General features: G+C 39.6%; 1 protein-coding gene across 39 annotated transcripts in view; it reads right to left on the bottom strand.

Annotated features, from left to right (window-relative positions):
* The window catches only part of NRXN3 (neurexin 3), a 1,691,350-nt gene that overhangs the window by 1,202,815 nt on the left and 460,907 nt on the right, over positions 1-27,628 (bottom strand). For all 39 annotated transcript variants that reach the window (XR_010136857.1, XR_010136859.1, XR_010136858.1 and 36 more), the window contains 2 exon segments: positions 9,331-9,632; positions 3,430-3,591 (listed from right to left, as the gene is read on the bottom strand). Coding sequence is in view for 34 of the 39 variants with exons in the window: in XM_054529674.2 (XP_054385649.2) it covers positions 3,430-3,591; positions 9,331-9,632 (464 nt within the window). In the remaining 5 variants the exon portion in view is untranslated.

Genomic DNA, 27,628 nt, shown 5'->3' with positions numbered 1-27,628 from the left:
AACATGAGACAGACACACTAAAATGTGAAAACGTGAAAAGGAACAAGATGCTGACTTCGTGATATTTAAGTGGACACAAATCTTATATTGATAACGAAGGTGTGTAGAGAACCATCATAGTTTGACAACAATGTGGACGTTTTGTGGTGGCTTTTACATGGTATGAAGTTAGGAAGTATGCACACAAGAAATATCCAGTCCCTTTGGCACAATCATGGAGCCAGAACTTAGCTTTTAGGTGTGAAGTAACTACAGTCCCAAAGACAAAACCTATTTTGTGCCACACACAAAGAAATATTGATGATCTGGAGCAGAAATTGCATAGGCCCTTTGCCATGTCCCTAATTTGAAGAAAATTACACACAAAATCACCTTGTTTCATTTAGGACAACTTAAAGCCACAAATGGCGAGAGAAGATTTTTTTTAAGGTAGCAAGAGGAAAAGGAAGGGGAAGAAGAGATCGTGAAATAATTAGAGACTGTTCTATGGTTTAAGTGGGTGAGTGGGGTTTATTGGGTAGCTGAATCCTAACATAGCCTTTGCTGTTTACTGATTTATCAAAAACAAATACCAAGAACAAGAGAAGTATTTCCATAGACCTGCCCACAGAAAAGTGAAGTGTAATTATTAAATGCAAAGAAATAATATGCCAGCACTACGTTACACTCAAAGCAATCTGTTCAAAGTACTCAGACAAATAAGAAGACTTCCGAGTCCCTTAGAAAGACTATCACGCTGTACAGGGAAAACAGACGGGGCGGGAGTTTATCAAGTTCTAGCTTTGCCTATCATTTCCGTTAGTGTTTTGAACTTTCCTTTTTCTAACTTGGTCTGAATTTAAATGCATATTCATGCTGCTAGCTAAGATAAGGATATATTGACATCACTGATTATAGTTATTTCTATTATCGACACTGTTTTTCAGAACTGCCTTTACCTTTTAAGCTATTCAGAATAATTCTGACAGACTTTTGAAGCTTTCTGCTCTCTATCTGGGCAGCAAAAATGTGTGTGTGTGTGTGTCTGTGTATATGTGTGTGTGTATTTTATTTTCTTTAGTTTCCACATGGATAATGTCATCAGAGACATCTTTGTGTTTTTATGAGACATGTTTCAAAATTTTCAGGGCATCCTTCCTGATTAATAGAAGATTCGTGGTTGGGAAATTGTTCCATTGTCTCTAAGTATATAATAGAGAGGTAGCGCAATATAATTGTGTGTAGGAGAAAATTAATCCTAAAGGCAAGACCTAAATCCTGTCCTGGAGAAACTCCATGCTCAGGACTGTTGCACTACAAAACTGAATGAGCACTCCACAGCAACCAATGCCTCATTCATTCCTGAGCCATGTCGTTGGTAACAAGAATGTTGCAACCTTTTTCTGATGAGAGTGCAATTCCAATGTAGTGTGATTTAACAGTGTTTAAGAGTCTTTCAGGGTTCATTAGACCGTGTGTAGTCTATACCTTTATTCTATCCAAATAGGAGTAAATCCCAGGGAGGAAGGGCTCTATGCCTACCATAATTCCATCAGAAATGACGATGAACTCTCTGAAGCCAGCAGAAGCCTACGTAACATCCTGCAGAGAGATAATAGCACTATTTGGGTGCTCCTCTTATTTTGTCCTACAGGCTGAGAACAATACAAAGCTATAATTGGATTTTCCCTCCTTTATTATGTCTCTCTTTTCTACCCCTTCCTCTCAATTTGCACATGATTTATTACAGCAAGGCCTGCCTCAAATGTCACTCCTTCTCTAAAACTGACATCCACCTAAAATTTATGTTTCCTCTACTCAATTAGAGCATTTAGTATGTGCCACTGAACACATGCTCTCCTATGCTATACTTATTCACTCACTGATCTTATCTCCCTTCCTACAAGACAAAGCCTTGGAGCATGGAGATCATGGCTTAAAAAGAGCCACCAGATTTAGTTACAGCACAAAAAACATACCCAATGATTATCAGATAAATAGACAAACAAATCCTTATTATGCATCTACTATGTGCCATGCCTAACAGACACAATTCCTGCCTGGACAAGGCTCACAGGGCAGTGGCATGAATGAATGCATGGACAGTGCCATCTCATATACAAATGATGCTCAACAAATTTCAAATAACCATAATAAGAATAAAACATATGCCCCGAGAGGAGACTCTTAAGATGTCACAAGGGATTGTTATCTTCAAGAAGGAACACTGTTCGCTTCTCAAGTAATGTCCCCAGGGAGATGGTATAGATATCTTAGGCAATCAAGCTTAGCTTAAACAAAATGTGCAGTGCACTGCTTTGATGCCACAGTGTTCTGAAAGAGTTCTACCAAATTAAGTCTGATTCTTTTTGCCTCAACAATTGACCTTAGAGGTTGAACTTACACTTGGCTGAAGCTGCTTTACTCTCAGACAGAGGTCTCAATACATCAGCTACAATGGTAATAAACAAGTAATGGCAAAGTCCCACTGTTTTTTCACAGCTACTAGCTCTCAGGGAAGAAGAAGAAGAAAAGGAAAAAACCAGTCTTCTGAGCCTTAATGTTACATTATAAGAATTTTCTTTCGTCTCAAATAATGAGACCCTTGGGAACACCAGGCTTAGTGAAGGTAAAATAATACATATGTTATATTTTAGACAGGGTACACAACAACAGATTGAGCCACTTTTAGCTAGAGCTTTCCTATTTGCCAGGTCAAAATCACAAAATCAAACTTTACACTCATCTAGTTCCTTGTGATTTCAGTGGCCTTTCACCTGTGTGATTGCATTTAATTTATAAACATAGCCATCTGTGGGATAAGAGCTTCCATTTGTTAGATGAGGAAATAGAACCACAGGGTACTTGATATGGTTTGGCTGTGTCCCCACCCAAATTTCATCTTGAATTGTAGCTCCCACAATTCCCACATGTTGTGGGAGGGAGCCAGTGGGAGGAAGCCAGTGGGAGGTAATTGAATCATGGGGTCAGGTCTTTCCCATGCTGTTCTCATGATAGTGAATAAGTCTCATAAGATCTGATGGTTTTATTAAAGAGGAGTTCCTCTGCACAAGTTTTTCTTCCCCGCCACCATGTAAGATGTGACTTACTCCTCCTTGCCTTCTGCCATGATTGTGAGACCTCCCCAGATATGTGGAACTGTGAATCAATTAAACCTCTTTTCTTTATAAATTACCCAGTCTTGGGTATGTCTTTATCAGCAGCATGAAAACGGACTAATACAGTACTAAAGTAACAAACCCCAAGTCATGCAACCAGCTTAAGAAGGAATGAAAACGCAGGACACCTACTTCCAAGTCCAGTGTTGTTTCTGCTGCAATCTACCATCTCATAGATTTCAGGACAGATCCAGTCATTGATTTAGACATGTCATTTGTTTATAAATGAAACAATCACATGGTGCATTAAATAGAACTGGGTGAACTTTACCTCTTTAAGGCAGCCCATGAAGTTGTTGCTGACAGGGGAGCCAGGCAAGTCAGCGGTACTTGGGCTTCCTCCCACATAGAAGAAGTCGTCTGAGCCCAGCATGGTATAGTCCTCTTGAGTGTAGCCCGTCGTGGTAAGAATGCCATCCACAGAGATTGTCACCTGGTGGAGGGACATAGGGACAAAAAAAATCCCAACAATGACCTTATGATCCTATCATAACCCAGTGGCTTCCCCTATTTGTGGCATCACTTTCATTAAGATTTTCATGAGGTATACTTTCTAATTTGATTTGATTTTGGTATGTGCAGCCAAGTTCCATTTTCTGGTCTGCCTCCCTGGGTCTCAAGCCTTCAGTATTTCCCTGCAGACTCATGGAAGACTTTGTTAGAATTTCCAAGCTGGGCACCTTGTTCTACCCATTGCAATCTTTACACAGTCAGGCTAGAAAATGGAACCATCCTCAGACGATATCACTTGTCTCAGTTCATTGCTAAAATGATTGTTTATTTCTTACATGATTGTTATTCATGGTGGTAGTGAAAAACAGCAAAGAAGACATTTGATGATGAAGTTTGTTAGGGGTTGGTCTTTGGTTGTTGATGGTTTTATTTTTCCTTTTTTCTTTTCTTTTCTTTTTTCTTTTCTTTTATCTTTATTGTTATTAATATTTTTTTGGCTCACACCACACTGACAAACATGCATTCATGGAGGGAAGGAGAAGGGTCTTGATTCTGATATGGTCATGGATGATACATGCCATGGACTGCCCCAGGACACCAATCCCTACCCTCCCGTGGCTCCCATCACCATCTCCAAGAGAAGAAATAACCCAAACCAAAAAGGCAACTCTAATAACAACAACAAAAGGAATGATGAGGAATAATAACCAAAAAATAAAAATAATAATGCCCACAGAAAAGAAATAGCACCCTTTTACCCAACATCCATGAAAGGAGCAGAGGGCAGAGAGAAACGATGGGGCCTCAAAGCATGCACACACCATATGCCAATATACCCATGCAGAAATTATCTGGAACCAAGAGAGAAGGCGGAAGAGAAACAAAACAGGGAAAGGGTGGGGAGAAATCAGGGAAAGAATCAAAATCCACTTCACACTTACATGCATTGAACAAACTGAAGAACAAGATGGAAGTGAAAAAAAAAGCATTCAAAACTAAAAGGTAGTCTTTTCTCTGCCTGCCACCTCCCTTACTAAATAAAAGAAAAGAAAAGAAAAGAAAAAGTCCAAACCCAACCCCAAAATATATGAAAGATGAAAGGAGAATGAAGAGTGGGGAAAAATAAAAGAGAAGAAAGTGAAATTGGGTTGATGGTTGGTAGGTTGTTAGTAATGAGGAGGAAAATGAGGAAACAAATTCTGATGCAGGTAGGAAAATTCACGAGACAGGAACATGCCATGCAGAGTTTGTATGGAGAACATAATTGGTGGATATCCTTTTGGCCATGGTAGGGAAGTAAGGTAAAAGAAGGGTAAGAAAGAGTCTAGGAAGTTGAGTACTTTCCTCCCCAGATCACCTGTGGCAGTGGTGGCCACATAAAAGGGAAAGAGAAAAGGGACTAAGGAATGGGAAAGGAGAAAAAAAGAAAAGAGGAAGAGTGCGAGGGAGAGGAAGGCACAGAAAGAAGGAAGTTCTCACTATAAATCTCTATTGTCTCTAGTATGTAACTTGCAAGTGGTAAAATAAGAAAACAAAACAAAACAAATTTGGCCAAATGGAGATTTAAAAAAAAAAAGGCTTTTTTTGGGGGAAAAAAATTGAAAACTAGAGAAAAGGAAACCTTCCCCACAAAATTCAATAAAATATCATTTTTAGGACAAGTGCATCCCCTTCCATTTTTTTTTAGAAAAAGAAAGGCTTGCATTTAATTCAACAAAATCTTAAAAGAAGAAATGAGTCTAAAGAGGATAAAAGGGGGGGTTGGAGAGGAAAAGGGGGGCAACACACGGCAAACCCAAAAAAAGAGACAATAAGAATGATATCTACCAGACAATGTAGTTTGTTTACCATAGCGTGTCCGATGCCTGAGTGCTTTGCGGAGAAGGGGGAAGAAAGGAAATTAAAAATTGTGAACAGAACGATTGTTAATTAAAAAAACTAAAAACAAAGATGAGTCGTTAGGGTGTTAGTACATTAGTCGGTTAGTAAAATGACACATTGCATGAATGATCTTGTGTTAGTTTCTCAAAAAAAAGGCACCCGACACAGAAAAAGAGAGTGGGGGGAAGACAATGAGACCAGGACTCTATGGAAAACCATGCCACCTGGGGCACAGCCAGAAAAGGAGCTGCAGTCTACATGCCATTGCAGCTCCCTGCTTCTTCCAAATCTCTCTCAGACCAGACCTCATCCGTTAGAATTAGCACCATACTTACTTCCCAAGGGCTCTTCTGAACGGACACCGCCCACTCCCTTCCCACCCTCTAACACAAACCCATTCCATCTCTTCCGAAAGGAAAGACCCCCAACAGGTACCATTCCACATGTAGATAAACAGATACAAAGAACTGAAATACAGATATTTTGGGGTTTATTTTTTTCACATCTGACTATGACTACAATGTGGATAAATGATCATGACATCCTCCCAAAAAGGAAAAAACTTAAAACATTTACAGATCAAACCTAGCATAGAAAGTCTGCCTTATGTAGTGCACTGTAGGTTTCCATAGATAATTAAACATCTACAGCCTATTTGATTTTTGCGGATGTGTGCAACCAGAGAGAAACATTTTTCTTTCCGTTTACAATTAATAGAATGTATCAAAAAAAGTTAGAATCTTCTTTATTACTCAATCAGGTCATTAATTTGTTTACTTGGCCAGAATGCTTTGGAATCTCTCTCCCCCAATTCCTCTTGAACAATGCTTTTCAAGCTTTTATGTAATTTATCGTATGGACAGCAGGGAAGACTGGCAGGTTAAACATGATTAGAAAAGCCCTCTGGAAGACTGGAAGACTGGTAACCTCAGTTTTGTATTTGTGGTTTAACAAAAGTTAACACATAGAGGTAAAGCAATGAAAGTTATGGCCATGACCTTGGACTCAGGCAAGGTCAAGGACCAATTACCACCCCACTACCACATACAAACACACAAATTCCTCACTACCTTGGTCCCTAATCCCAGTTATAATTTGCAACAGATACAGGTAATCCACATTCCTTCCTTTAATTGTAAGACATAATAAAATACCTGGCCTTGGTCCTGACCTGGCTTAAAGGCAAAACCATGAATAGATGATCATGAAGGAAGAAATGAGGGGAGAGTTCTGCTCCATTTGGTAATAAGTACTCTGGGAAAGCCCAGGTAAACTTTACTCAGGTGAATTTTTTTCATAAAAGCCATTGAATCTTACCAAAAATATGAATAAGGCTGCTATAAGTTTGTTGTAAAATATTTATGGAGCTATTTATAGTTTAATTGAAATAGACAGGAAGGTCCCACCATTCAAATGTATCCTAGGGAACTCAAATAGATGTTATAAATATTATTTTAATGGGCAAAATAATAATCTTATATTATTCACATTAAAATAATTGCATTTGCAAAATCAACTTTGCTTTTCAGAGATTTTCCTCTTTCAATAAATTGCATTTGGATGCAAAATTTAGTCAGAATTTCAATGAGGTTCAATTTTAGGTTCATTTTCTCACAGAAGATTAATACTCCCTCTGCCAAGAAATACCCCCAATACTGTAGGGCCTCTGTATCCCTGTCTAGAACAGAGAATTGCATTTAGCTGCATCCTTGGCACCAGATAGATGCAGTCACCTTTGAAACAGAATGCTCAGCCTGTAGATCATGTGCACGTCACAGCACGTCTATACCCAGACCATGGATGAGCTCATAATCCTTCTGGAACATAAGGTGCTTTGCATATTTAGCCACCACGCATGGCTGTGGAAGACTGTAATCACCATTTTGCAAATGGAGACTGTGGTGGAGAAAGGTCAAATGGCTTGCCCAAGGGCACAGAGCAGAGTTGGGCCTTAGAACACGAAGGGCAGGGGCGGGAAAAACATCCAGGGTGGTTTTCCTCTAGCTGCTCTGATTAAAACAGCACACACAATATTTGAATTACAGTTTGGTTTATCCTCTCTCCATTTAAAGGACTTAAGTGGGCCTGATACTATTTTAGAAAAGTGTTTTTAGTAGAAACAGAAATAAAACTTTCACAGGAGAATTGGAATCATTCCAGAATGGCAAGGAAGGGTGGTGGGAGAGCAGTAGAGAAACAAATTGGTGAGAATCATGAACCGATTGTGCTCTGAGGTACATGGAAAGTCTCTCCTCCACCGATTAGTGCCTAAAGCGTGTTGTTTTGTACCTGCCAATCAAAACTAGCAAAAGGTTGTATTTCACTTTTAGGTCTAGTCTCTGCAGCCCTCATGTAACAAGCCCTTATGTGTTAGCAAATGGATATTTGATTTGGGTTCTCTTGACAGTTGAGACTTTCTCTCCTGGGTAAGTATGGATGGGGAATGATGAAAGAAGATATTAGCAATAGGGTTCTTTGGCCTTGGAGGAAAAACATAGAACAATGATTCAAAAATATCAGATTCATGAATTTCAAGATGACTGGGGACTCTAAGTCTTGTGTCATTTGGCATTTTTACCTGAGATAAATATAATCTCCCAACAGGATGGCTTCCTTGACATACCTAAGTGTGGAAATGTGTTTCAAATGTGTGCCAGCCTATACCATTTGTTTAGTATTAGTAAGGAGTTACACTTTTATCAAACAGAAAATGTAGACAAACACCTATCATTTCTTACGCTTTCACATTGACATTAGAAGGCATTAAATCAATCATATGGCAGAAGAAAATTTGGTAAGCACTTTTTGATAAGCACTTCAGAAAGTATAGTGTTTTCTGTTTAATAAAGCCTGGATGCCATCCAACTGGGTTTAACGACAGATTCGCAAATAGAAAAACCAAGTGAAAATGGCAACCCAGAAAAGGCAGTCTCAACACAGACTTTGATTTTTGTAGGAAATGGTTTTCTTTTACTGATGTGAGCTGATGAGGTATTATTATTGTTATCATTATTATTAGTCATGAAATTGAAAACAACTTCACTTGGCTAAGGCTTTCTGAGAATGTTGTCACCTGACGGAGGTGCCTGCTTAAAATCGGCAAGCGATGGGAGTTCCCAAGCACGGACAGAACCAGGAAAGGCTGCTCCAAAGTTGACTTTTTTATTTGGGTCCTTCCACTTTCCAGGCCTCCCAGTCAACTGAAGAGTCTTGGAGGGAGAGACAGGGGCAATAGAGTAGGACCACCGCATCAAGAACAGAGAAACAGAGGAATTCAGAAAAATCCCGGCTAATTAATTCCAAAGCTAGAGGTTAACATAAAAGAAAAAAATAGTTGGGAAAGGGTAGTAAATTAAAAGAGGAAAAGGAAGACTTTTTCTGGAAGGAATTAAAATTATGGCATTGTGGCAATGGCTAACTTAATTGAAAAGAAAAACATATATTCAAAGAATGAGGAAAATCTACTAGGCTGCAGAAACAAAATGCCATCCCTAATTGAATTTAACAATAATACGATAAGATTCAAATGTAATTAAGAAAACGATAAAAGGAAAGCAGAATAAAAGGAATGAAAGTACTTATAACTTTTATTATCTATACAACTGAGTTGTTTTTTTTTCTTAAATAGCAAGCACAGAGGGAGAATTGAAGTATGCAGAGAAACATATTTTAATAATTTTCCATGTGAAATTGCAAAGACTAGGAGAAAGTTAGACGTTAACATCTCCATCCCTGAATCTCTACCCATCTCCACCTCACACCCATCACCTGCTTCACAAACGTACTACCCAGCCAACTAAGACGAGCCTTCCAGGCATTCTCTCCCCTCAGCCATTACCTGCCGGAGGTTGCGTGTCACTTTGACATCATGCCAGGCGTTGTCGTTGAATTTTCCATTCACTGGCTCCACAATGGCCTCAAAGGCCCCAGACCCCAGGTTAATGACCAAGGAGACCGCACCATCCTTCAGAGCCAGGTTGACATAGTCAGCCGACTTGCCCGTGTGCAGGATGAGGCCGTTACGCTGCCAGGTCTTAAAGGAGAGGGTGATTTCATCACTGCTGCTCTGGATCGGGTTCTGAGACAGGTCGTAGCACAAATACTCTGAGCCTCGGAAAGTGGCCACATTCTCCTCTCGAGCTATGGGAAAAGAAAAGAGGAAAGCAATCAACACTTATCTGGCAAGAGTCAGATCTATGCAAATACCAAAGAGAACACACCGCAGGGGCACTGCCCCATTCTTGTGCTGATACCAATACAGCACTCCCTTCAATTCTTCTGCAAGTCATATATTGAAATACCAGGGAAACTAGCAGCAGGGGTGACTGCAGAGAAACGACGTGTCCACACGAGGGTAGAAGACAAAACAAGATAGTGCAAAAGAGATTGCTGCCTTTCCTTCAAATTTTCTCAAAGAAAAACCTAAAGGGAGGTTTCATGCAAAATGACCAAGTGAGGCTCAAGTTGCTTTTGCTTCAGGAATTGCTTTTAAATGCTTGTAGAAGACCTGGTTTAGAATGGATAATTGACTGTTCTGACAAAGGACTCTTTAGCTCCAGGTAGCTTTTATTGACCAATAACTAAAAATAAATTACCCTGAAAGATCTGGCTCTGATTTTCATCTGTCAATAACTCAGCTAACTTTGGTTTCTATAGTACAGTCCTAAGCCCCGTGGAACATGGCTGGGTTGTTAAGTAGGAGGTTGGACCTGAGCAGGTGATACAGCAGGTAAGGAGAGGGGAAGATAATTAATTTGATATGTTTTGATAAGACAGCAATACCACTGTTAAACTCAAGACTCTCTGCTCTAGTGTATCCTGTTTTAGATGACCCTGGTTGGACTATCCTATGGTCACAGAACTAGGGCTCCACAGGGCCAGTATGGCATTCTCTTCTTCCCCACAGAACTATCCTTCCCCACAGAACTAGAGTTCCATGGGGCCAAGATCGCATTCTACTGGAGCCCATATTCTCTTTCAAGACAATATTTCATAGACTGGGACCCTATAAATTGCCCACCCAAAAAGCCTTAAGCCTCTTTTTCAGGGCTTGTGCAGCCCTCTTCCCTGGATCCATCTTTCTTTTTTCTTTTTCTTTTTATTTCCTTTTTTTTTTGAGTCTTGCTCTGTCACCAGGCTGGAGTGCAGTGGTGTGATATCAGCTCACTGCAAGCTCCGCCTCCCGGGTTCAAGCGATTCTCCTGCCTCAGCCTCCCAAGTAGCTAGGACTACAGGTGTGCAACATCACTCCCGACTAATTTTTCTATTTTTAGTAGAGACAGGGTTTCACCATGTTGGGCAGGATGGTCTCGATCTCTTGACTTTGTGATCTGCCTGCCTTGGCCTCCCAAAGTGTTAGGATTACAGGCATAAGCCACTGCGCCCAGCCCTGGATCCATCTTTCTAAAGGCAAACCATACATATTGCAAGGTCTGAGGAGTAGCCATGGGAGACTATTTGCAGAGATGTGGATAGGGCTTGTCCATTAGGCTGGGACAACCACATGCATTCATACCAGACCCTTCATGATACAGGACAAAGCCAAAGGTGGGAAGAGAAGGGAGTAGACCATGGGCTGAGGATCAGGGGTTGGCTGGTTCCCCTTGTGCTGCTATTTCCCAATGCAGAACTCCAAGGAATCCAAAAATCCTAAATTTGAGCCTGGCTTTCCAAGTAGTTATAAAGGTATATTTGTCAATGTAAGAGGGTGAAACGTATTTTATTTAATTATTTGTTGATTCGATCTATAATTTTGACACACGGTGTTATGACCTTCCATTTGTCTTCTTGCCAGATAGCCTTACTTAGAATGGTCTACTTCATACCAGAGTTTGTCAAAAGCTATCAAAAGCACCTCACTACTAAAAGAAAATGGCAACAATAGTTGAGATACACAGTTTCCCTCTAAAGATTGTAGGCTACAAAATAAGGTTGAGAGAATTCTATTTTCCCTCCCAGAACTACACTCCAGGTTTATTAACCAAAGCCAAGTCCGCTTCAACTCAGATCTGTATTAACCATCACAGCCCCAGGTAAATTTCTTAGGCAAAATAAATATTTTCTCATCATACAGTAAGAGCTGTAAAAAGAAGACATTTTATAATATGAAGAGACTACTACCCACTACATATTGTTAAATTAATCTTAGCATTATGACATCATTAAAACATCAACCTCAGCTTCATACTCCAGGGAGTTAAAGAAGAGATCAAGTTTCTCTTGTGTGTTTCACAGCAGCCCAGTCATATGTATCTACCTGCACATGTCTGCTTGCACACACACTGGTATAAGCAAAAGAGACCTGTTCACCTATAAATGCTCACAGGGTAGCTTGCACATGTATAAGTAGTTAGCCCATAACTCATGCTGGATTTTAGCAGAAATAGCCCCCCAAAAATAATAAAGCAGAAATTCAACACTGTCTGCATGTTTGAAGTAGATCTATCCAATCCCCAAGTGTACTGTCTATTGTCATTATCTCTCCCCTCATTTCTGAAGAAGCGTCTTTGTTAAAATGCAATTGGACGAGCCCCTGCTCAGGAGACCTGGAGGTGACCCTGATCTAGAGTAGAAGGTGACAAATCAAACGGCGTTATCACAATTAAGCTCTTTTTCTACAGACATAGATGTCCACAGAGCCAAATACTGTGCATGTCCTTGGCACTACAAGTGGTATATTAATGGGTGTCTTCTATAAACATTTAAGTTATACCTTGTGTGCCCACTGAACTGAGATAAATGAGCAAGGAAAGTAGTGCCTATAAAGAGAAGCTTAAATTAATCATCCAGTACCCTTCAAACGGGAAAAGTTTGACACAGAACAGCAAGGCACCAGATATTATTTAACGTGCTACATGGTGCTTAATATTTTTTATATAATTAGAGCAAGGAGTCTGTCAAAATAATAAATTTTAGAGCTACAAGGGATTTTAGAGATGGCCTGATTAAATGCCCTTATTTTATTAAGGAAGAAATTGATGACTAGAAATAAGTGAGTTGCCCAAGACAACACGGTGAGTTTGTGGTACTCTGGGCTTGGGACACGTCTGGGCTTTTCTTAGTCTAAATATTCATTACCTTCCCTTTGCCCACCACTCTGGATATTCCAGATGCTCCTACTTGTCTTGTCAAAGGCCACAGATGATTCCATGGACTGTGCATTGACTGACAAACCATTCCAAACTTTGAATAAATTGAGCCAGAAACCAATTCCTCTCACCATACATGAATCACTCATTCACCAAAAGAAATGTTTCCCTTTCAGCCCCTAGATCTGTATTTAAAGCAAAAACACTTCTTTTATGTGGGAGGCCATAGGGGAAAAAATGGCATCAGTGTAGAGAAGAGAATATCACCATAAATAAATAAGAACTAAAACCAACGTGAGGAAGAAAAGGCGTATGCAAATCACATGCATATTTATGCTAATCTCCACGCAAATATACCGACGAAGATTTTATGTGGCCAAGTGCCTTCCTTTGCAAATATTTAACAGAAATTGCTGTAACCATTCACAACCTTTCCAATCTTTTCATCCAACGAAGAATTTTCTCAGTTTACCTCTTCCCTGAGTCAGAGGAGGCTACCAAGATCAGCATTACCCTGTTGGGGTATCTCCTCCATTGGTCAACAAACAATAGACAACTGAAAGCTTCTCTCTGAATCGTATCCTACATAAGCAAATTTATATCATTTTCAAGTGATGGAATAATCTTCCCCTACATGTTGTGGGGTAAGAGGCACTAGCAATGCATAACCCAGTCTTTTTTTTTTTTTTGAGACGGAGTTTCGCTCTGTCGCCCAGGCTGGAGTGCAGTGGCGCGATCTCGACTCACTGCAAGCTCCGCCTCCCGATAACCCAGTCTTTAAAAGAGCAAATCGAGGGCTAGAAAGGAGGAGAAAAAAATGAGGACCTTGAAGAAATCAGTGTTTTGTACACTTGCACAACTGACATGATTTTTCTTCTAAGACCTCCAATCTATCTTAATTTCCTTCCAGTAGCTGAGACTCAACCACTCTCTTATCACCTTGAAAACCATACTAAGTTGACAGTAAGGGTAACTAAAAGGGGCAAAACCAAATAGTGACAAACATGCATTTCTAACCTTATTCAATCTTTTGAATCCTCCATTAGAAAAAACAAAATAACACCCAAAAATCTGTTTTTTATACTTGGTGTTTATACTGAGAAGGAGGTTGAAGAGACAATGAAGTCACCTTGTATTTATTCAAGCTAAATAGGTGGAGAAAATGAATGCAGGGGATTATGTAACACAGTACACGACAGCTTAGCATAAAACTACAGCTTGGCAAGAGAGGAGGCACTGACATAGCTAATGGACTGTTTAGATCCTTTTAAATTATATCATCCCAAAGTTTACAATCAATTGCATAAGTGTAAAAATGACAAGTGTTATTCTCACTGCATGAAAAGCAAAGCTCAACCGTGTATGACAACAAATCATTTATCCATTATTCGTAAGCGTCCAATTGATTAAACACTAGATGCAATCTAGATTTGTATAACTCAAGATTTTAAATCAGTTTGTATAAGATATATAAAGTACTGATTTTCAAATGGCTGGTTAATTCAATACTGATATATACTTAGTATTAATAAGCATTTACTTAATTCTGTTCTTCACTCCTTTCCCCCTAAAAGACACCCCCAACTTATAATTTATATAATAATCACTCTACTTCTCTGAGAAATTCCAAAGCAGATTAAAATACTTAGTGTTATATTTTATTACTGTGCAATCTAAGAAGTGTGGGGAAAATGCATATAACTGTTTAATTAGGCCTGCCATTCCTAATGGCTTGGTGTCTTAAAAACCCAAACCGGGCTTTAAGGGCAAAAAATTTGAACTTCTATAAGTTATGGGGAACCATTGCATAATTTTACTGAGAGGGATAGAAGGATTCAACCTGTATTTTTAAGAGATTGCATAATCTTTTAGAAATACACTTGAACTACTTTTTCAGGGGTTGCCTGGAACTGGTTAAGCCTAGATGTTTATATAGTTCCTGGATATAGTGAGGTTTGCACTTCACTGGGCAAGAATGTAGGCAGAAGTTCCTAGCAGAACAACCTAAGAGAGGCAGCGGCACCAGCAAGCCAGAGAACACAGGAGGAAACCAAAGTGTGGATACTTAAGATCCAAGTGCAATCATTGGAAAGCCAAAGACCAAAGGCAAAATTTGGCAGAAAAAGACAAAGAATTAGTCAAGAAAGGACTGAAAATGAAAACATGTCAGGCATTGATAAAGAAGGATTCTAGGGCCATTTGCAAGCAGGTATTTACATGCATCTAGACGTGTCATGGATTTCCAAATACCTTCTTAATCATTATTTGTATTCTCTCAGTGCTCTGTGAGGTCATTTTACTATGATTACACCAATGTGAGGAAATAGAGACACACAGAGTTTACAGGGGTCATACAAGGTACTACGGAGTGCCATTTCCAAAACTGTAACGCTATGATTTTCATTCCATTGCTTTTGCTGCTACACCATACCACTACTTTGCCAGGAACTCAGATTCCCAAAGCAGATGCCTAGCACCCTATATCTAATACTCTGCAGCTGCATAAAGTTCAACCTGTTGAAAGGTAAAACTACTGACAATGGTAGATAAGAGCCCTGGTAGGCAGCAGGAAACCAAGCAGGCAAATAGGGGAGTACGTTGACTTTCTTTCCAAATTCTTAGCACCAAGCTGAAAAAAGCCAATCTGAGAAGATAACACTCTTTACCTCCAACAGAGAGCCTTAGAAATGGAATTTTTAGATACTTAGAAGAGCCCGTTAAAATGCTGACCCCTCTGAAGTGGCTGTAGCCAGTGGTCATATGAAGAACACCTGCTGAGCTCCAGAAAAGGAGTGGGAGCCAGCTTCCTGATGATGAGCCTCAGAGACACAGCGAAATTGTTCTCATTGTAGCATGCAGCCTTTGTCCTTCAAATTGGTCTCGTACAGCAGCGCAGTGCAGTACTTCAGTCTGTATTCATGCAAAGATAACCTGGCTGCCCATCCTGGCCTGGCCCACCTGGAAACTAATGAGGCACAAAAACACATGGGCTACTATTGCCTTGCCTGCTGGCAAAGAGATGGCCTGTGGTCTTGTGGCCAGCCTGTGAACTCATTTATTCTCTGTGAAGACAAACCCAGCAGGGGCTATATTGTGCCTTCTCCATCAGTGCAACTGCAATCAGAGGTTGGAGGTTCTCAAGTCGTGAACTCACAGATCACCCAATTTTGGCCAGTGCTTTCCAGGCAAAGAAGTCTCAGTAATGACAAAAGAAGTAATGGGTCCAAGGCAAAAGTGTACGCAACTGCAGAAAGAAACGTCTAGGGAATAAGTCCACGACTGCACAGTTCTACTCATTCCTGGGGGATGGAGGGGCTGCATATACCCTCAGTGCTGAAAGGTATATTGAGCTAAAACAGCAATTTGAGTATTTTGCTGGCAAAAAAACAAGGCAAGTATGAGTTCATTCCTCTACAAGTCTGTTTCCTTACTATCCAACCTGCTAAGAATCCAATACACTCAACAGGAACACCTACCTCTACGAGCCTCTTAGGAAGCTGTGAGCAGAAATCCAAGTTATCTGCTGAGCTGTGAGATGATCATATTTGCAAAAATGAGGGGAAGGTAGAAATCCTTTTAGTGGAGTGAATTCTATTGTACACTTAATGACATTTCCTGCTAGAATTTAGGGAGGAACAGAATGATTGTGTTAAAAGGCAAAAGACTGCACAAGTGAACTGCACTCTTGGCTCTCCCTGTCTCATTTCCCTTACAATGTATTTTAGGGCCAAAGAAAGCATTAAGAGAGATCAAGCTGCAGAGCTATCCCCCAAGGACAAACAACAAAATCCTTTACCTGCCACATCCCATCACACAGGTATTTTAAAAGCAGAGTGTACCAGCAGACAGGAAATTGTGTCGCCCTGAGCAATCCTGCACTACAAAAGAAAATACACAGGAAATCTGACCTCCTGAGGCCATTTCCAACCCTTATCCTCAGACTCTGTAGGAAAGATGCAGCAGAGAAATAAATAGACTTTTCCACACTGCCTGGGTCACTCACTAGCCTGCAGATGCTTCTTGAAAGTGATGAGAAGGAAAATAGTAAATCAACTTGTCACTTGGAAAATAAACAGCCAGCATCCTGGTGAGGGAAGCTGCCTCCGTCCACAGAAGAATGGCCTGGAAAACCACGCTTCACTGAAATCACTAGAAAGCTAATGGTATCCTAAAGCCTGAATTGCTGTCAACTGCATTACAATAAAAGTTACATTTTTGTTTATTCACTTAAAAAGTAAAGATTCACAGGTGCCTACTATGCACCAGGTAATGTGTTCAGTGCTGAATGCACTTAAGTCACATGGCAACCTTGTAAGTATAAATCATTAGCTGACATTTTACAGAAAAAAAGAAATTGTAAAGCTAAAAGATTTTGAATGCCTGCTATGTGCCAGGCCCTGACAACAGATTCATGTTAACAGGGCACTCTGCCTGGTTGAACAGTGGACTTATGTTATGAACTGTAATGATAAAAGCTTTGAATCAAACAGACGCGGGTTTGACACCCAGCTCTGAAACTTATCTAAATCTATGGAACTCTAGCTTATTTCTTAACTTCTCTAACCCTTCTTTCCCTAATCTACAAAATGGGAATAACCATAGTACATATTTCATAGAGTTGCTGACAGGCAGGAATACAATAAAGTTCTTGGCCCAGTTCCCAGCCATAGAAGTGTTAGCTATCGTTGTTGTTGAGAAGGCATGCACAAGCAAATAATTACCAGTGTAGTAAGTGTTTGGTAGGTGATATAGGCACACAGAAGAGGGAATAACTGACCCTGGGCATAAGAGAAGGTTCCATACAGGAGGTCATATTTAAAATGTATCTTCAGTTATGAATAGGAGTTTACCTACAAAGGGAGGAATGAAATGCTAATTAGAAGAAACAGCATATCCATTGGTGTGGTCATTAGAAGAGCACAGAGTATTTAGGAGAAGGTGAAAAGTGCCAGGTGGCTAGCGCAATGGACACGTGTATAGGTTCAAGATGCAGACTGGGGCCTTCTCTACAACATTCTTGAGCACTGGGGATGGGGAATTAGCAGAGAAGAAATTCAGCTAATGTGTGGCACAATTATACTTGTATTGTACCAGGTGTCCAGTGGGTGGACAAATGGCTAGAGAGGTGAAGAGGGAGCCAGGAGACATTTCTAAGATAGGATGGATATTGCTAAGAAATAAAAAATAAAAAAAACACAAGACATGAGCCAATTGTTTGCCAATTGTACTGCACAAAATTGTACTGCCTGTCTTCCCACTTATAATAATTTATGTAATATAGGGATCCAGGAGACATTTCTAAGATAGGATGGACATTGCTAAAATAAATAAATAAATAAATAAAAATATACAACCTGAGCCAATTGTATTGCACATGCCTGTCTTCCCACTTACAATAATTTATGTAAGGTACTGTACATTTTACTTTCCGTCAACCACCAGATCCATGTAAGCAAAACTGTAATTATGCTTCTTTCAGTATTCGTTTCTCATTTTAATTATGGGTCCGTCAATCAAACAAGCATTGAACACAAATAGCGCACTCCATCTTACAGAGAGGAATCCATTTCCCTGCCCTCATGACTCCATGAGAACATTTCCTCCCCATTCCCCAGGAATAATTTTGGAGTAACACTTTGACCATGTCTCCCTTATTCATTCTCCTGCAGTGATTCATCTGCTTGGTGCTGTAGTAAGGGTCTGATACCCTAGTTCTACGTTTCCTCCATAGATAGTCACTATTCCCAGGTGACCTGCCTTTTACTCTATTTCTTTCTACAAGGCTTGTGAGTTCTCCTTTAGGCCGTCCCATGCAGTAATCCTTATCACAGTAAACTCTGCCCTTATGGAAGAAGGCCTGCAGTTTTCTGGCTCTTCCACCTGTTGCTGAGTAGGTGAGTTTAATTCAAGGGAAAAATTATAAAGAAGCCAAATTTTACTGCAGTAAAAGCCACATCCTCTAACTCTACCAGCAATAGAACTGATATTTGGATCCTTGACACAATTATGATTTGACTCTTACGTCTATTACACAATCAGTTCAGAAATCAGAGGGAAATGTTATGGTTGTCACCTCAGCGATCAACAGATATTGAAATAGGCACTGAAATAAAGGTATCAGGGGAAATTCAGGATATCAAACTGGTCCTTGGGTTGCTTTCACTATGACTGGAGGGATAATAGGCACATCTGGAGCCACGTGAGTTCAATGACAAGAAAATATATCAATAATGTCAAAGCCAGCTCTAGCCCACAGTGTTTCCTAAAAACACATTTCTTGAAGTTATACAGAGTATATGAGTAATTAGGATGGTGGAGAACTTAACCAGAATTGACTTCCTACAAATAAGTTTCACATTGAATTTTGAAGTTTTTGAACCAAAAAAAATTGTAGAATATACACATACTCACAAACATACATATCCTTTCACCCTTGGCCAAGACCAAAAAGAATCATCAAAAGTACTCAATAACCAAGGCAATGATACTGGAATAGCAAATGCCATGCTGTCACACTACATTGTGTGGACTTCATAAAGACAAAAATGTTAGGAGGGACACAGAGCTGGAGAGGAGAGGTCTGTGTCCCTAGTAACACTGTATATTTTTGTATAATTTTGATACAAACAAAATTAATAATAATGAAAAATCTCTACAATGAATCTAGAGCCTGAAGTAGAGCATCTGAAATGTTTTTTATATACAGTAGCACACACATCAACCCTAATTGCTACCAAAATTAGATACTCACTATATTCACACACACATATTTAGAAAATAATATAGAAGTCATGAAGGTTTACAGAATTTGGGAAAACTCATACAGATATTTAGATATTTCAAAGCAATAAGTATGATTTTTTTACCATATGAACTTTAAAATGTTTATTTCTATCAAATATCTCTTTAGTCCAAGAGGAAAACAAGAATTCTCTGTAACAATTATCACCATAGTATCAGAAGAAATCTTAGAAGACAATGTAATCTACTTCCTGCCTTAATAAATCTGCAATTAAATTATATTTTCGGTAAAACTCCCCACCTTTAAGTATCTAGAGAAAACAAGACAATCCGATATTATGTGAAACTTCCTACAAATATTTTAGGAGCCAAATGGTTTCTGATTCTAAAATAGGAAAGTGGGATCTAGAGGTGGTACCAAGTTTTGCTTGGGTGATGAACAGGGAACTATAAGGTATTAAAGAATTTTACTTAACAGGTCCTTCCTTCAGCCCAGAATATATAGAGAATAATGAATATAAATGATGAGGGGCTGATAAAATTGACCTCCACTAATTTATATATATATACACATACACACATATAGCTATACAGTGATCACTAATTGTTTGATACTACGTCTCTATTCATATGTAACAGGAATAAGAAATATGTATACAGAAAATCTCCCCATCAACTTCAGGTAGTGGTTACTTTGGAGGAGGAAGAGAATAAATGGAACCAGGGAGGTATTCGAACATGACTAAGTCTTTACAAAAAGATATAAAGCAAAAATGGCAGAACATTAAGATTTGTTCAATCTGAGTGATGGGTAAAGCAATGTTTGCAATATCCTCTACTATAGGTTCTACATGTTTTATGTTTGAAATACTTCATCATTTTTTGAAAAGTTAAATCTCTGCTGCCAATAAAACATCTAACCGCCCAATAAATCTTGAATGATTCTTTGGTTATTTGATTTATGGATGTCAACTTTTTAACCATACGCTGTGAGCAGCAATTTTTCTTGCCTTTTCAAAATCTCCTGTTTACCCAGAATTTGTTAAGTAAAGACCTGCGGAATTGAATTGAAATGAAGTTGAGTTGGTCACAGGGATTCTAAAGTTGCCAATTCCTCCTCCTGCCCCATTGTTGCTTTCCACGCTCTTTCTGGAGACCCACTGCTCAGTGCCTTGGCATCAGAGTTCAGCCTACCTTCCTAAGGGCAACAGGAGGAAATGTTGCTGGAAGCTGAGGGATATGGAAGACATGTTAATCTGTTACGATGGGGTAGTTCCACAGCAGATACAGAGTCAAACAAGGCTGGAGTCTGGAATAAGTGACAGGTACATCTGCCACAGGCCTCCTAAATGCTTTTCCTTTCCACAGCAGAATAAAATCATGCTAGTTCTTTAAGGAAATCCCCATTGAGAAGCCTGAATCTGTGCCCATCCTCTTAGCCTTCCCCTGCAGGGGGAGGGAGGGCAGCCCAGCTCCTCCTTTGTTAGCACTGTGGGCTCTAGCCTGCAAGTCTAGACAGAGTGGCTTGTTAAAAGGACCTGGAGTCAATGCCTGAACAAGATCAATAAGGCTTTTTATGACACAATGAAAACTTTCTATTTTGTTAAATGTGGTTAATTTACCATTTCTGCAGTACTCTTAAAGCTGTCAGTGCCAAGGACAAGAGCCCAGGTGATTAAAACCCTGTTCGGAGACACAGACTGGGAAAATTTGCCAATGTGGAGATACAAATCCTAGAAACCGGGGCTATGTCTTCTTTTATAGCTACATATGCACTTCCTTTTCCTCCCAAAGAAGTAAATATGGCAGTGAGGAGGAGGAAGCTGATACTAATAAAAATTAAAACTGCCCCATTCCAATGCTTTCAAGAAGGAACTGCTAATTCCCAGGGTCTGAAATAATTAAATGAAAGAATCTGAATGGAGAGGTGAAAGAGGATGGGATATGTTGAAGGGGAGTGGGGAGGGAGAGTTCTTTAAAATGGACACAGACTTAAAAATCAGTGACCTGATTCAAGAAACCTAAATAAAGAAGAAAATCTTTAGTGACTGCATATTCAATTATAGTACTAATACTGTGCATAAAACTAGAAGAAAGTATTTATTTCATTTTTGTCATTTCTTCATTTCAGACTATTACCAATCTTTTTTTTTTTGACAGAGTCTCGCTCCGTAGCCCAGGCTGGAGTACAGTGGCTCTATCTTGGCTCACTGCAAGCTCTGCCTCCCGGGTTCATGTCATTCTCCTGCCTCAGCCTCCCAAGTAGCTGGGACTACAGGCACCTGCCACCACACCTGGCTAATTTTTTTTTTTAATTTTTAGTAGAGACAGGGTTTCACCGTGTTAGCCAGGATGGTCTCAATCTCCTGACCTCATGATCTGCCCATCTCCGCCTCCCAAAGTGTTGGGATTACATGTGTGAGCCACTGCTCCCGGCCAACTATTACCAGTCTTTTTAAGCATCAGAAGTTTTTTTATTTTTGCTATAGCATACAAAGAACAGGAAATTAACATTTATTGAACCTGTATTATACTCCAATGAAACAAACACAATATACATAGCATTTGACAAGAATTAACCTGTTTTAGTGATCTAAAGTTACAAGAGTTCAAAACAACACAGAACAAATGAATTATAAATAGAGATAGCATATCTACATGCTCATATTTCATCTAAAATGAGAACTTTTCATTAGGATACTTGGTATATTTCTTATTTATCCCTCACAAAAGCCCTGTGAAATGAAGTTTTACTAGCCCATTTTTCAGATGATAAAACTAAGGGTCAAAAGAGACTAAATCTTTCTAATATTTCTAGTTGGAAGCAAATCCAAAATACAAGCCAGTGTTAACCTCCAAAGACTATACGCTTTCCATTAGATCATGCTGCTTCCTATTTAGGTTTGTGTATCTTTTGCAAAGATCCGTGTTAATAATATGCCTGTGGGAGACGAGCTATTCATTTCTTTAAAAAAAAAAAAATACACGTTTGCATAGCATGTCACATATTCCAAACCACTTTCACATACATTATCTGATTTTGTAAAGTATAAGCACCCTTCAGCAGCTGCTAAAGGAACCTGTATCTGCTCAACAAGGCTAGATTTTCAGCAAATACTTAGAGGTATTAACCATATACTTTGGGATATAAATACAGATCATGAAACAATAGGAAAAAATCATGAGAATTGTGTATATTCAGTACATGATACAAATGCTAAAATAATCTTAATTATGAGAACATAAACAAGGAAATCCACTTTTTTTTTGAGATGGAGTTTCACTCTGTCGCCCAGGCTGGAGTGCAGTGGCGCAATCTCGGCTCACTGCAAGCTCCGCCCCCTGGGTTCACGCCATTCTCCTGCTCCAGCCTCCTGAGTAGGTGGGACTACAGGCACCCACCACCATGCCCGGCTAATTTTTTGTATTTTTTTAGTAGAGACAGGGTTTCACCAAATTAGCCAGGATGGTCTTGATCTCCTGACCTGATCCTCCTGATCCTCCCGCCTCAGCCTCCAAAGTGCTGGGATTACAGGCGTGAGCCTGATACATTGACTCTAATGCTCCTTTAACCATTTACAGATGCTGCAACACCCCAACAATCCCATCTATGGCCAAACAGCTAGAATCAGAGCTATGACACCAGAGGGCTAAGGTCAGAAATATGCTCAGGGATTGTGCCAAGGTAGCTGAAGAAAGGGAAATGGTTAGTTGATTTGTGATTACAAAGAACAACAAAACTGAGAGTATTAAGACTCTCTGAAATGAAGACTCAAATTGGTTTAGTTTTGTAACTTGTAAAGACATTTGTGATGGATACTTACATTTCCTATGCTATCCATGAAACCAAAATTCTAAACCTCTTCAGAAATACTGGGTATGATTTATCAATGATTTTTTTAATCCATGAGTTATGACAAAACTGTGAATGATTTGGATATCTCAACTGTGGTAGGAGATCCCAGACTTAGAGAAGTTGTGATATTTGTACATATCAGCAGTTGGTCAAGGTTCCTGACCACACTTTGTAGATGAATAAATCAGAACAAAGAAAAGCAAGAATACTTGGTTAGAATACACAAAAACATTGTCTGGGAATTAACAAAATGAGGACCAGTGGCTCATCCCTGCCAGATGTAGTGAAATCTCCATGTAGGCATCTGCAAAGATGTATCTCGCTAGGGATAGAAGTTGAGATCTAAGAGGACGCTAAATGAACCTGATTCTCTGATTTAAAGGCCCAGAAACTTGGTCTTATCCGAGTGATTATCTCATGGGAGGTTGACCACACCAACTATAATGAACATGAGACTAGGATAAACAACAGAATGCCATTAAAATAATTTACAATAAAAACTTACTATCAAAAAACTCTACAGTCCACAGACTTAGATTTCGATTATTGATCCCCAAGCAATGGTCTAAGGGAAAGTTTTCATCAATCTATAATACATTTAGACAAATGTCCGGGTGCAGCGGCTCACGCCTGTAATCCCAGCACTTTGGGAGGCCGAGGTGGGCGGATCACGAGGTCAGGAGATCGAGACCATCCTGGCTAACACGGTGAAACCCCGTCTCTACTAAAAACACAGAAAAAGTAACCGGCCGTGGTGGCGGGCGCCTGCAGTCCCAGCTACTCCGGAAGATGAGGCAGGAGAATGGCGTGAACCCAGGAGTCGGAGCTTGCAATGAGCCGAGATCGCGCCACTGCACTCCAGCCTGGGCGACAGAATGAGACTCCGTCTCAAAAACAACAACAAAAAAAAAAAAAAAAAGAAAGAAAGAAACAAAAATAAGAAGAGTGTAGTACATTTGTAATAAAAGCTAAATTTATACACTGTTCATTTATTCAACAAATATTTATGTAAGATCTATGCCACACCACACACTGCTAGGCACTGTGAACGTAGTGATAAACACATCACTCTGGAACCCTTGTAAAATTTACATTCTACTCCTTTCTACTTTTTTGGTTTTGTAATTTTCTGTCTTATAAAACGATGGCAAGGATAGACAAAATTTGTTAGTTATTATTTAAATAAATAGAAAAGTAGTCAACTCTATTTTCTTTTTTCATAAAAATTTTCTTTGTCAACAAGATCCAAAAGTTATAAATAATCTGGAACCAGAGATTCTTTCGTTTTTGAGTTGTCAGTCAGATGTTAGTCTAAACATGGTGCTGTCCTGAAAAGAGGTCCACCAGGTGCTTCAAGTAGAGTAACCAGCCATCCCAATTTGCCTAGAAATGAGAAGTTCACTAGGACTTTCAGTGCTAAAATAGCTGGTTCCTAGAAAACCAGGATGGCTGGTCATTCTACATGGATCAGATGTCAGAAGGTAAAAAATAAAGCACATCAAGTAAAAACTCTCCATTAGCTAGAATCATTGGCAAGTAAAGGGCATCGAGTTAGTGCAATGTTTTTGTTAGCTATTAATTTCTAATCATTTTAAATTTGGCACTTTGGTTTTTGAAGAACTAGTAATTACATGAACAATATAAGTAATGTATTCATTGTTACGGTATAATACTTTTTAAAGTCATTATTTTCTACTAACCTAAAGTCATCCTATGAATAAGGTGAACTCCCTTTAAGAATTCAGAAGAGTCTTTGAGATTCCATAGCACCTCACAGTCATCTAGCTCATTATCAATTATCATTGTACACCGCCATGAATAAACTGCTTTTGCTTTTGCAATTGTTTGAATTTGGGATCACAAGTGTCCTCTGTATTATAAGTAGCTAATTACATTGTATGGAATGATTTGTGCAAACAGAAGTGTTCTCTCAAGGATTACATGGATAACTCCAGGAACAGGCAGAAACTTCACAAAAGCTTTAGGATGGCAGCCTCCGGTGCATCCAGGTTTGGCAGAAAAGATCTGTCTTGCATTCCCGAATGCTGCTCATTCCTCCTTCCCCTCCATGCTACCCTCCTAACTCTGCTTCAACCAGCTATGAGCATCCATCTGCTGTGGCCTTTTGAGCATTCCTCAATGACATTGTGTCACTTTATGAAACAGTAATGATGTACCACTACCTCAGCTAACGTAGAAAAGTAAGAAGACATCATAGAAGAAAGGAGAGGGAAAGGAGCCAATACTTATTTTTTTCTCCACTATGTGCCTGTCATCGCAAGAGGCCTTTTACAAATAGTCTCCTCAATTTTATAACCTTAGACAGTAAGCATCATTATCACTGTTTCATACCAGGAAACTCCCAGAGCCCCTGAAATGGGGGTGATGATAGCGATGATGCCAGCCACCATTTTTGAAGCTTATTGTGTATCAGGGTTTTAGCTCTGGCTTTGTATTAATCTTTCATAGAATTTTCACAATAACCCATTTAGATATTATTATCGACAGTTTTCAAGGAGGGGAGCTGAGATTTAGGGGTCCAGGGTCATCCAATTAGAATAATAATTGACAAGGTAATTTAGAATGAAGCTAGAATTGGGTATAACTCCAACCTTCTTGTTTCTCCTACTAAAATAAGAGTTTGTTTTGGGTAAAAGGCACTGTAGTGAGAGCAGGAGCCAAGCAATTCACTGTGTGATCTTCTAGGGCTTCTGTGGTTGCTAGCCCGGACAGTGGTTCTTTCCCAAGCATTCTCCCAAGGTGACAGCACTCTAGTTAAAACCCTTTGGCTCCCTTTTCTATGGCAAGACAGCAGAACTATCAATATAACCAGATTACATACTCTTTATGGCCAACATTATCTACCCCAATTCCTCATTGTACCCAACCATTACTGGGCTTGGCCAGGGAAAGCCAAATAAACACAGTTAACTATGTGTTACTTGAAGGCTTTAAGTTACCCACTCACTCAATCATTTTATTCATTCATTCAGCAAACCTTTATGGAGAACGCTTGTCATGTGCCAGGTTGACAGTGAAAACAGGAGTTCTGTCAGATTTTAACATGTCATATTTTTCAGGTATGTTATGGTAGGAAGTATCCTTAAATCAGGTTATTGTGAAGTATAAAAAAATTGTTTTGAAAACATGAAGAATTTGCTGAGCCATACTGGCTTATGCCTGCAATCTTGGTGACTCAGAAGGATCACTTGAAGCCAGGAGTTCCAGACCAGCCTGGGCAACAAAGAGACGCTATCTCTACAAAAAATAAAAAGATTATCTGCGCATGGTGGCATGTGTCTACAGTCCCAGCTACTTGAGAGGCTGAGGCAGGAGTGTTGCTTGAGCCCAGGAGTTCGAGGCTGCAGTGAGTGATGATCACACTACTGCACTCCAGCCTGAGTGACAGCGTAAGATTTTGTCTTTTAAAAAAAAAAGAATTATGCAATGCTATGGTATTACCCATATCAATTATTCTTTTTCCCATTCCAGAAGATGCCCACCATTTCTTTAAAAGCTCTGCAGCACTCCATCATGAATTTTTGGATAGGCTATTTCGATGAGTTCCAAGGGCTTTGACTTTGGGTTTACCTCAAGGTACTTATATAAAAAGGAATTAACTGGTTTTCATAGCCATGTCCAAGAAGGGGTATGCTCCTCACTTCTACTTTGCAAATGATATCAGGAAGATGAATTCAAGATATTATCTATGAAAAGTGCTTCAAAAACCACACTTTTTTTACTTCTTTTTACAAGGCTAGTATAGTTTCATGCTTTCCCAAAGTAATTAGCAACATACCCAAGACAAGAACCTAGGCTTTCTGATTTTTATATAAGTTCATTAGTTGTAAAATAACCATGAAGCAGATACATTAACAGGGGACAACTCTTATTTCCAGGATGTTAGATTCCTAATTCCCAGTTGAGTCCTTCCTCCAAGCCTCCTGCATGTGTGCCTCATCCCAATTCACATTTCCATCAATGTCCCAGAGTCACTGGAGCTGGCACTGGGCAGCACCTGCCACTGGAAAAGGGCCCTGGGTAAGTAATGCACTGGTTAGTGCTCACATAGCCAAGCTGCTCACTTCATGTAAGTTGCCTTTTCTACTCATTGAGCTCTTTTTTTCTTTCCCCTCCAACAGTGTAGCCTCTATGACTTCAGTGAGAGAATGCTGCCTAAATGACTCCAATCTAGTCTCCTGAAGGCCTTATCAGCGGTGTACAGCCCCTCTTCTGACAGCTGACCTTTCCCACTGTGCTCAAGTCTAGGGAAAAACAAAGGCACTGAAACAATTAAAAACAGTGAAAGAAGAGGGAAATCGAAAAAGAAACTCTAGCCTGATGCAGAGCAGTCTAACAAAAATGAGAGAGAGAGACAGAGAGAGAGAGAGAAAGGGAGAGAAGGGAGGGAGGGAGGGAGGGAGGAAGGGAGGGAAAGAGAAACAAACAAA

The sequence above is a fragment of the Pongo abelii genome, chromosome 15 (assembly GCF_028885655.2).
Source record: "Pongo abelii isolate AG06213 chromosome 15, NHGRI_mPonAbe1-v2.0_pri, whole genome shotgun sequence".
NCBI classification, from domain to species: domain Eukaryota; kingdom Metazoa; phylum Chordata; class Mammalia; order Primates; family Hominidae; genus Pongo; species Pongo abelii.
Note: the sequence above shows the minus strand (reverse complement) of the source record. Positions and strands in the feature narration are given on the sequence as shown.